An 11,158-nucleotide genomic window follows, 5' to 3' on the forward strand; every position below is an offset into this window, starting at 1 on the left:
TGGCCAGGTGCTGGTGGCTCACACCTGTAATCCTAGCTACTCAGAGGCTGAGATTTGAAGATCTTGGCTCAAAGACAGCCTGGACAGGAAAGTTCATGAAACTCCAATAAACCACCAGAAAACTGGAGTGGCACTGTGGCACAAGTGGTAGAACACTTGCCTTGAGCTGAAGAGCTGAGGGACAGTGCCCAGGCCCAGAGTTCAAGCCCCATGACCGACCCCCCCCCGAAAAAAATCAATTTCAATCAAGTGAAAATATTATCTAAATGTAGGCATCTCCTGAGTTTGATTTTGATAAAATACATTGTTATTTAATTTTCCTAGAATGCTTAAATATTAATTTTCATTCTCAAAGTTAATGCCACAAACCAAATTAAGGAAAAAGTCATGGATTTTTTTTTTTTACTGTAATGCTTAAAACATTGTATTTTCATTCTCAAGATGAATGCAACAAACCAAATTAAGGAAAAATCCATGGAGGAAGAGGTCCACAGAAAACAGATCCATCTGTGAGCTTATCAGTAGGCCTTCCTGTTTGGAAGGTCAGGTTCCTTCCTCTTTGAATCTGCTCACCCGGGGCTGTCCAGCTCCATCGTGGGGCAGGCTTCCGTGCGAGGCCCTGCTGGCCCCAGGGAAGGGCCTGCTCTGAGCAACTGCCTCTATGCACGGGTGGACAGGGTGGGAGCTGTCTTGCATGGCCAGCCATGGGGGCGCAGCCTCTACTGGATGCCTCCATGGCCCACCTCTCTGAGGCAGCTTTTGAGGTAGCAACATGGTTCCCTTCCTCTAGACTGACTTCTGGTTTTCCAGGGGCATCAATAGCTCATGCTTGTAATCCTAGCTACTCAAGGGGCTGAGATCTGAGGATTGAGGTTTGAAGCCAGCCTGGGCAGGAAAGTCTATGAAACTCTTATCTCTACCTAAAATTAACTACCCTAAAAGTTGAAAGTAGAAAAAAAAATTAGTTTCTTGTTGTTGGTTATGGGCCTTGAAGTGCATTACTGGGCCTGGGCGCTGTCCCTGAGGTCTTCAGCTCAAGGAGAGCACTCTACCACTTGAGCTATAGTACCACTTCTGGTTTTCTGGTGGTTAGCTGGAGATAAGAGTCTCATGGATGTTCCTGCCTGGGTTGGCTTTGAACTGTGATCTTTAGATCTCAGCCTACTGAGTAGCTAGGATTACAGGCGTGAGCCACTGGCGCCGGCATTAGTGTTGGCATTAAATGATGAATGATAAAGAAAACCCAAAGATTTATTTCAACCAACATCCAGAGATGGAAGGTTCTAGAGCCCTTGAGCCAGCCCCTGAAGTCCAGGCTAACATTTGCCAGGTAGAGGAATGTGCTGGGATCAGCTTCCAGCCTCTGTCCTTGTGAGAACCTTTGTCCTACCACACCCACCTCCCCAGGACTGGGGTGTCCCGGACCCCCGAAGACAGTCAACTGTAACTCACCAGCGTGTTTGAATATTATTATTATTTTGAACTTGGAGTTAAAACAACCTGACTCATTTTTCTTTTATCAAAGAAGTAGGAAAGTTACAGGAATAGGAACTCTAGAGATCTCTATAAATTATATTACAGAGCTAGGACGCAAAATCTTTGAAATAATTTCTCTACAAACAGAGGAGTTAAAAGTCTAGTTCCGTAACAAACCTACATGCAGTTCTCAGTTTAAAACAGTGTAAGGATGAGGAAGAGGTCTTATTTTGAGGAAGTTTATTGTTACACTTTTTGCAATAGAGGCACCCCCCCCACCCCGCTTCTCCAACATCACAATAAAAAACAACAACAACAGAGTAACAGTGAAATAAAATAAAAATACAAAAGCCTAAGGCTGAGGAGAAAGGGCTACGATCTATGTGGGGCGAGCTGTAAAGGGTGCTGGCCTAGGTGGTGACAGTTCCCTTCTGCACGGATAATACTTCTGAGTTCAGGGTTGGGTGTGTCTCAGGACATTGGAAAGGGGCCACGCAGGCCCAGCTGTTGGGGCTGTGGCCAGAGGCTGAGCTTAGGACGGGCCTCACCGTTCACCTACCGTCTGCTAAGCGGTAGCTGTGCAGCGCCCCTCAGGAGCATCTGGGTCCGAGAGACTGCCAGAGAGCCAGGGCTCCCGCTCCCTGGCAGGGACAGCCCCCACGTCCTTCCAGCAACCTCCAACAGAGCCAGGCAGGCATGCCCTCAAGGTGGAGGAATAACTGGGCTCATGTTCTTCACCCTAACAGACACTGGGCGAGGAACCTACTGTGGGCCAGGCTCTGTCCATCCCCGTGCACCCCCTCCAAGAACCCTGGGCAACTTATGTCCTCTGAACCTGGGCCTAGCCACATCCCTTGCACTTGTAACAGCTAGAGGAAACCAGAAGCAGCCAGAGAGGAGTGAAATCACACAAATCTGCGCGCGCGCGGGCCTCAAGCAGGATGCTCCACTGTTTCCTAGTATGCGGCGTGGTCATCAGGCCTGCTCAGAGCACAGCCTGGGGACCTGGGCCGGTGTTAGGAAGCCACCCACACTGCGCTTTGCGGTGTTTTCTCTGTTGTGGAGTCACTGGGGAAAGAGCTAGGCCCTGCACCAGGCCTCTGTGGAATGCAATGTGGCACCTGTGTGCCCTCCGGGCTGGTGGGCATAGACGCAAGCTGAGCTTAGCCAGGCACAGCCTCACTCTGACCAGGGGCCTGACGGCGCTCCCTCACCCTGGGTGTGCCACGGGGGTGGGGCAGTCAGGCTTAGGAAATTGGGGAGCAGCTATGTAAGGCGTTGGTGGGGGGGGCAGTGTGCAGATACTGGGATTTCTCTGGGCTTTTTGGCCACTTGAAAGGCCAGCTGCCAGGGACTCTCTGGGCAGCTGTGGCATGAGGAGTTTGGGGGTGCCTGTGCCAGCTACTCTAGCCCCTGTTTTTCCCCAATGAGGTCAAGGGGCATCTGTAAGGCCACTTGGGTTTTCAGCTTTGCCACTGGGGGGGAAGGATCAAGGAGGAAAAAGCACCATGGCAGTAGGCATGGGGGCAGACTGACAGCTGCAGCCAGCAGCCATCCTGTCCCTGGTGTGTCACTGGGCATGCTGATGAGGCTGAGCTGTTTCTGGGGACAACAAGGCAGGTGCAGGACCCCTACCCTGTGGCCCACAGCGGGGCGTGGGGCCGGCAGGGCCCCTCGGGCACTGGTGTGAAGTTAAAGGCAGCACGGCACGCTCACTCTGGAGGGCGGCTCGGGCACTGGGCTGAGCAGCCCGGGTTCCTCTGCAAGCTGTCGAGGCGGCGCTTCGGGGTTGGTGTGCCAGGCCAAGGGGTGTGCGCGCACTCTGTCACTGGAGCGCGTGCGCGCCCCTGCCCTGATGACACGGTGTCGGGAAGGGAGCAGGTGCCTGTGAGAAGCAAGCTAGCTGTTACCAGGTGCTACAGGCTGGAGTTTCAGTAGTTTTGCCGGGCCCCAGATTCAGTAGCTCACGTGACACGACAGTTGCCGGGTCCTGCTGCCCCTGGCTCACCAGCACGGCCGGGGCGCGGGGTGAGGCCGCGCGGGCAGCACGGGCTCCCGCCCCGTCTCACTGCAGCATGATGTCCTTCAGGTTCTCCTGCAGGATGGTGTCCTTCACAGCGTGGAAGACGAAGCGGATGTTCTCCGTGTCGATGGCAGTGGTGAAGTGGTGGAAGAGCGGCTTGCTGCGGTTGCGCCGTTTCCGGTCGAAGCACTGGACCAGGAAGCGCTGCACGTCCTCCAGCCGGTGCGGGTCACCCTGGAAGTCGGGGAAGTGCTTCTGGATGCTCACGCTCCGCACCTTCTCCACCAGCAGGTCCATCTTGTTGAGGAAGAGGATGATGGAGACGTTGAAGAACAGCTTGTTGTTCACGATGGTCTCAAAGATGTTCATGGACTCCACCAGGCGGTTGGTGCGCCGGTCCTCCATAAGCACCTGGTCAAACTCACTGGACGACACCATGAACAGGATGGAGGTGATGCCGTCGAAACATTGGAACCACTTCTGGCGCTGGGACCGCTGCCCACCCACGTCCACCATCTTGAAGGGGATCTTCTTAATGACGAAGTCATGCTCCACGATGCCCTTGGTGGCCTTCCGGGCCAGCAGGATGTCCTGCTTACTGGGGAAGTAGTTCTGGAAAACACAGGGTGAGGGAGGAAGGGCAGGGAGATGGAAGGGGCAGAGGGCAGAGGCCAGGGCAGAGGGAAAGGTGACAAAAGGTTTGGTTCAACTCTTCCAGGAACTCGAGCCAAATATCCAAAGCAAACTTTGCGTATAGAACTATGCCTTTACCATGACGCAAACAGGAACACTGAGTTAGCTCCCTGTTCCCCTGGCTGGGCCACGGGGGACCAGGGTCCCTGCTGTTGGTCTCCATGTGAACTCTCACCATTCCTCTTCTGCAGAGGAAATTTGCCCTCCTGCTTGCTACTCTATAGAAAATGTTCTAACTTCCAGGGCCTTACCTTACCTCATACTAAGCTACCTTAGGGTTTGCAATGCTATTTAAGCCTAATATGAAATATTTAATATGTTGGTATTGGAATATTTTTTTGTTGTTATTGTTGTTGCTCATAGGGCTTGAACTCTAGGCCTGAGGGCTGTCCCTTAGCTCTTCAGCTCAAAGTAAGTGCTCTACCACTTGAGCCACAGTGTCACTTCCGGTTTTCTCGTGGTTAATTGGAGATAAGAGTCTCACAGACTTTCCTGCCGGGGCTGGCTTTGAACCGTGATCCTCAGATCTCAGCCTCCTAAGTAGGAATACAGGCGTGAGCCATGGGTGCCCAGATGAAATACTTTCTTCTTTTGATGCTGGGAATGGAACTAGGGCCTCCTGTGTGCTAATGACTGAGCCAGGCCCCAGCACTCGGGGAACTCTCAGAGGCTTCCACGACACAAAGTAATCCCAGCTCTCCAGCCACTGTGATCAGGCTCTGCAAAGTCACCACTGATGCCAGTACTCAACAGAACCTCCCACAGCAATCCAGCCAAACACCAAGGGGAGGGAGAGGGGGGAGGGGATGTGGCCTAATGGGCTGGAGCCTGAGGGAGATCTCCACCACATTAACAGCCAGGTCTAGACTATGACACCTGATAGCATAAAGGCTTAGTTACTTCAGTCCATCAATGAGGAGAAGGAAAAAGACAGGAGAAACTCACAAATTCAAAGCAGTTTAAGTGACATGGACCAATTGCAGTTTTTGGACCTTATTAGGATATCGATATAAATTCTTAGTACTTTTTTTTTTCTTTTTGTTGGTCATGGGGCTTTAACTCTGGGCCTGGGTGCTGTCCCTGAGCTCATTATCTCAAGGCTAGTGCTCTATCACTTGAGCCACAGTGCCACTTCTGGTTTTCTGGTGGTTAATTGGAGATAAGAGTCTCACAGACTTTCCTTCCCAGGCTGGCTTTGAACCCTGATCCTCAGATCTCAGCCTCCTGAGTAGCTAGGATTACAGATGTGAGCCACGGGCCTGGCTGTTATTACTTTCTTTTTGGTGATACTGGGGTTTGAACACTGCTAGGTAGGCCTCTGCCACTTGATCACTGTTACTGTTTTTTTTTTTTTTAAAGTCAACAAGAAAATATGAGGGCTAGGTGCCGGTGGCACAAGCCTATAATCCTAGCTACTCAGGAGGCTGAGATCTGAGGATTGCAGTTCAAAGCCAGCCCAGGCAGGAAAGTTCGTGAGACTCTTATCTCCAATAAACCACCAGAAAACCGGAAGTGGCGCTGTGGCTCAAGTGGCAGGACACTAGCCTTGAGCTGAAGAGCTGAGGGACAGTAACCAGGCCCAGAGTCCAAGCCCCATGACCGACCAAAAAAAAGAGAAAAGAAAAAGAAAAGAAAATATGAGGGCTGGAAAGGTGGCTTAGTGGTAGAGTGCTTGCCTTGATGCACGAAGCTCTGGGTTCGATTCCTCAGTACCACAGAAACAGAAAAAGCCAGAAGCGGCACTGTGGCTCAAGTGGTAGAGCGCTAGCCTTGAGCAAAAATAGGCTCAGGGCAGTGCTCAGGCTCTGAGTCCAAGCCCCAGGACTGGCAAAAAAAAAAAAAGAAAAGAAAAGAAAAAGAATGAGACCACCAAGTAAAGTCTTACAAGCAAATGAACATGCTTGTCACTAAGGCACAGTGGCAAATTTCTCAAGAACACACAGGTATTCTGGTTGTGATCTTCAGAGTCTTATCTTCCAGAGATGCACACTAAACTATGGCTATTTTTGTTTTTTTTCTTTTTTGGGTCCGGTTGTGGGGCCAGAACTATGGGCCTGGGCACTGTCCCTCAGCTCTTCAGCTCAAGGCTAGCACTCTACCACTTGAGCCACAGTGCCACTTCCGGCTTTTTTCTTTTTGCTTATGTGGTGCTGAGGAATCGAACCCAGGGCCTCATGCATGCAAGGCAAGCGCTCTACCACTGAGCCACCTTCCCAGCCCAGTATGGATATTTTTGTTGTTACTCTTTTTTCTTTTGGTCAGTGGTGGGTCTTGAATTCTGGGCCTGGGCGCTATCCCTGAGCTCTTCAGATCTACCACTTGAACCACAGTGCTACTTCCAGTTTTCTGGAATTAAATTAAACATTAGGGTCTCATGGACTTTCTTTCCTGGGCTGGCTTCGAACCACAATCCTTAGATCTCAGCCTCCTGAGTAGCTAGGATTACAGGTGTAAGCTACCAGTGCCTGGCTACTCTTGGTGTTTTTAAGACAGGGTCTTGTAGTCCATGTAGGCTTCACACCCTCCATTCTCTTGCCTCAGCCTCCCAAGAGCTGGGATGATAGGCATGTGCCACCATGCTTGGCTGCTAAAATATGGTTGATTAGAGGCTGTGGTGAGGGTTGTGTTCCTGGGCGAGGGTGTGGGTAGTCACTGCTGCATGTGGGGTGTCCTTTTGTACAGGCTTGAATTTCCACAGGGACAATTGCAGGAAATCCTCCTCTGACTACAGAACACCTCCATGCCTTCATGGCGGCATGTCTTCCCCATGCTCACAATGGAATCCAGACCCCGGCAGACACCCGACAGAACAGGACGCTCACAGTGATGTGATGGGACCCGGCGGAGCATGTGTGTAGCAGGGTCCCAACACCACAACTTCCAGTCTCTGAAGGCTGAGAGTGGGGCGGGTCTTACTCACCAGTTGGCCAATCCGGTCCAAGTTGTCCAGGAAGTACTTCACAGACTCACCCTGTGAGGAGAAGACATTTAGAACTCAGTCTTCATAGAAAGAAGAAAATGAAGTAAGAACAGCAGTGTGAATGCAAACTGGAAAACAGGGTGAAAAGTATGGAGTAGAAAGGTCTTTTTTTTTTTTTTTTTTGCTGGTCCTGGGGCTTGAACTCAGGGCTTGGGCACTGATCCCTGAGATCCTTTTGCTCAAGGCTAGCACTCTACCACTTGAGCCACAGCTCCACTCCAGTTTTTTCTGAATAGTTTATGGGAGATAAACGTCTCAGGGACTTTTCTGCCTGGGCTGGCTTTGAACTTTGATCCTTAGATCTCAGCTTCCTGAATAGCTAGGATTATAGGCGTGAGCCACCAATGCCCAGTAGTGGGGTTTGAACTCAGAGCCTTGTGTTTTCCAGAACTTGAGCTATGCCCTGTCCCTTCTCACTGTCCAGCCTGGATCATATGATCCTCCTAGTTATGCTTCCTGCGTGGCGGGGATGTCAGATGCACACCCCTACACCCAGCTAGCTACTGGCTGGGATGGGGGTCTCATCAACTTGTTGCCTGGGCTGGCCTTGAATTCTGACTCTCCTGCTCTGCTGCGTGAGCAGCTGGAATCACAGGTGTGAGCCACATCTGGCAACACTAGGTTTTTGGCCAGATTACAGCCTATGACTTCCTAAGGAAATGATGAGGGACGGCAGCAGCCAGCAGCCCCAACTTGGTGTCTCTCTGTTCTGGGAGGCCCAGAGAAGAGCTTCAGGGCAGAATGGAAGCCATGGTCTTGGTTTACGGCATGGGACACAAAGCCCCGTTCAGGCACTGATGATGAATACAAGCCTCTTCATGGTGTGTGAAGTCTGCTCTGGAGTCTGACTTGAGATGGCAGAGGCACTGGGCTGGGGGGGATGTGTCGGGGAAACCCTCACTTCTGGGCAACGGGCTTCATGCAAGCCAGCTGGCTGTAGATGCCACCCTTCCATGCCGGGAGGCCTGGATGGCCTCTCGCTGCACCCGTCACCCTGCTCTGCTGGTGCAGAGCCACCCCTCTCCGGCACAGACAGGAAGCAGCTGGGCGGTGAGGCGCTCTGGGTGGCCCACAGCACACCTGACTTTCCAAGCCCCACTTTGCTGTCCTTGTCTACCTCCTGCCTCTCACCCAGGCCCCAGAAGGCATCGGCAGAGCTCTGAAGAGTCCAGACATGGTCCCTGACACATACTCCTTGACATGGCTGGTCACAAGGAATGGGAAAGCCTCAGGATACCAGAAGGGGAACTGTATAGATAAAAGCATTTAGAGTTGGGTGTGGCAGCACACACCTGTAATCCTAGCATTTGGGAGGGCAAGGCAGGAAGACAGAGTTGGAACCTAGCTGCATACAGACCCTACGAAGTAAAATAAATCCATTTTCTAGAAAGTAAGGGGCTGAAAAGTGCCCTGTTGTTTCTTTCTCCTCCAGAGTGGTTCATCCCTCGCTGGTGGAGGCTTTACTTCTTTTTGTTTTTTGTTTTGTCGGTTGTGGGGCTTGAACTCTGGGCCTGAGCACTGTCCCTCAGCTCTTCAGCTCAAGGATAGCGCTCTACCACTTGAGCCACAGCGCCACTTCCGGTTTTCTGTGGTTTATTGGAGATAAGAGTTTCATACTTTTCCTGCCTGGGCTGGCTTTGAACCTCGATCCTCAGATCTCAGCCTCCTGAGAAGCTAGGATTACAGCCGTGAGCCACCGGTAGCTGGTTGGAGGCTTTACTTCTTTGGGTGCATGCAAATTATTTGCCATCCTATGTCATTTGGCATGGCTGGTGGCTTCAGCTCCTCCCAGCCAGGATGCACAGGACGGAAGGAAGAAAATCCCACTTCACATCAGAGTACCTCACCTGAGCCACAGGGCTCCACAGAGGGGCTGGAGGACAGGGTGGACAGAGCACAGACAATGTTGCTGAGGCATGTCCCAGGCTCTGAGGCCCAGCTTTGGGTTCCCTGGGGCTGGGGCAGAGCTGAGAAGTTCGTGACCAGAGAATGAATGATGTTTCTACAGCCTGAGGTGCTGGGGCATTCATTTACTCCAGACTTGTTCAAAAGGCCAGGTTTAGCAGGGTACCAATGGCTCATGTCTGTAATGCCAGCTATTCAGGAGGCTGAGATCTGCGGCTAGCAGTTCAAAGCCAGCTCATGCAGTAAAGTGTGCGATTCTTTATTTCCAATAATAATAATAATAAAATCCAGAAGTGGACAGTGGTAGCTCAAGTGGTAGAGTGCTAGCTTGGAGCAAAAAAAGCTCAGGGAGAGCACCCAAGCCCTGCACTCCCGCGTGCGTGCGTGCAAACACACACACACACACACACACACACACACACAGAGGCCACATTTATGGCTGGGTGTGGTGGCTCACTACTGTTAACACAACTAGGGAGGTTGAGATGGTTATTGGCCAGGGGGATGTTTGTGAGACCTCATCTCAACAGAAAAAGCAGGGTATGGTAGCATGTGCCTATCATGCCAGTTATGGTGGGAAGTGTTAACAGGAAGATTATGATCCAAGCCAGCCTGGACAGAAAGTGACACCCACCTGAAAAGTAACTAAAGCTAAAAAGGCTGGGGGTGAGTCTCAAGGGGTGGAGCATCTGCTTAGCAAACTTGAATTTAAATCCCAACAGTCTCAGCACTGGGAAGACTGTGTTGTGTCTCTGGCAGACATGGGGATGTTAACATGAATGAAAGGTTTCTGGTAAAAAGGAAAAACACCTCATGTGCTAAATCAATCTGAGTCCTGTCTGGATGGTTACACTGTGACAGAGCCTAACACAGCTGTGTCCCTGTGTCCAAAAAACTTGTTTTCCTTTCCTTTTTGCTGGTATCAGAGTCTCATGTTTTCATTTGACTTTCTGGCTCATGGCTGGTGATTTACACCATGAACCACAACTCCAGCACTTGCTTTTTTTTTCTTGCTTAATTGTAAATGGAGTCTTTCTGACTTTCCTGCCCTGAATGGCTCAAACCATGATTCTCTGGACCTAGACTCTGCTAGGATTACAGATGTGAGCCACTAGCGCCCAGCTAAAACAGACTTTTGATTACTCCTGTTGTTTTGGAAAAGAAATCGAAGTCATAAACAGTAAATCAGCTAGGGCGGCTATAGGCGGCTGGGCTCCCAGTGGCCTCGGCCCACCGCCCTCACCGGCTGCTGAGCTAGCCTGGGGACTGGGAGCGGTAAAGGCGCAGTGTCAAGGACAGCAGGTTCATGGAGGGCTGTGCACCTGTGCCAGGCACAGGCAGATGAAGACCAGGGTGACAGGTGGCAGGGCCTCGTCACCAGGCCGTTCACAACAATGACTGTCCTTTGGTGAGCCCTTTCTGGCAGCACCTGTCACCAGCCCCAGTGGCCACATGTCCACCCTGGGCTGGTGGCACTTTCACTGAGCACAGTGTTTTCAAGGCTCACCCAGGTCTGGACCCCTCCCAGCACTTTTCTTCTAACTAGCCCCTATGTATGAAGAGGCTCCCTGGGCACTCGTGGAGCGCTGTGGACGGCCGGGTGCAGCAAGTCTGCATATCTGTTACCAGTTCCTCTGGGTGCACACTGAGTGGGATGGTGAGTCAGATGGTAATTCTGTACAGCACAGGGGCCATCAAGCCATCTGCATTCCCACCCGCAGTGTCCGCGGTTTGGATTTATCCACATCCTCCTCAGAGAGGTTGTGCATGTGGGTTCCTCGCTTGACTGCTTAGACACACAGGTGACAGGGAGGGAACAGTATTTCATGGCGCGTGAAGCCACGGTGGGCCCAGCACTGTGAGACCCAAGTGCTCTTCAACCAAGCCGTGGGGTTGACATGAGAGTTCACAGTCTCAGCCTGTCTTCTGTACAGGATATGACAAATGTTCACAGTTCACAATCGTTTTCTTTAAAAGCAAGTGATGGGGGCTGGGAAGGTGGCTCAGTGGTAGAGCGCTTGTCTTGCATGCCTGAGGCCCTGGGTTCGATTCCTCAGCACCACATAAGCAAAAAGAAAAAA

General features: G+C 51.5%; 1 protein-coding gene across 1 annotated transcript in view; it reads right to left on the reverse strand.

The window, feature by feature from the left end:
- Positions 1-2,472: 2,472 nt before the first annotated feature.
- The window catches only part of Gna12 (guanine nucleotide binding protein (G protein) alpha 12), a 74,880-nt gene continuing 66,194 nt past the window's right edge, over positions 2,473-11,158 (reverse strand). Inside the window, exons 4-5 of the mRNA XM_013023383.1 lie at positions 7,113-7,163; positions 2,473-4,111 (exon numbers count right to left, since the gene is read on the reverse strand). Of these exons, the coding sequence (XP_012878837.1) occupies positions 3,542-4,111; positions 7,113-7,163 (621 nt within the window). The 3' untranslated portion in view covers positions 2,473-3,541. The remainder of the gene's footprint in view (positions 4,112-7,112; positions 7,164-11,158) is intronic.

Source organism: Dipodomys ordii, unplaced genomic scaffold (genome assembly GCF_000151885.1).
Source record: "Dipodomys ordii isolate 6190 unplaced genomic scaffold, Dord_2.0 Scaffold68, whole genome shotgun sequence".
Classification (NCBI taxonomy): domain Eukaryota; kingdom Metazoa; phylum Chordata; class Mammalia; order Rodentia; family Heteromyidae; genus Dipodomys; species Dipodomys ordii.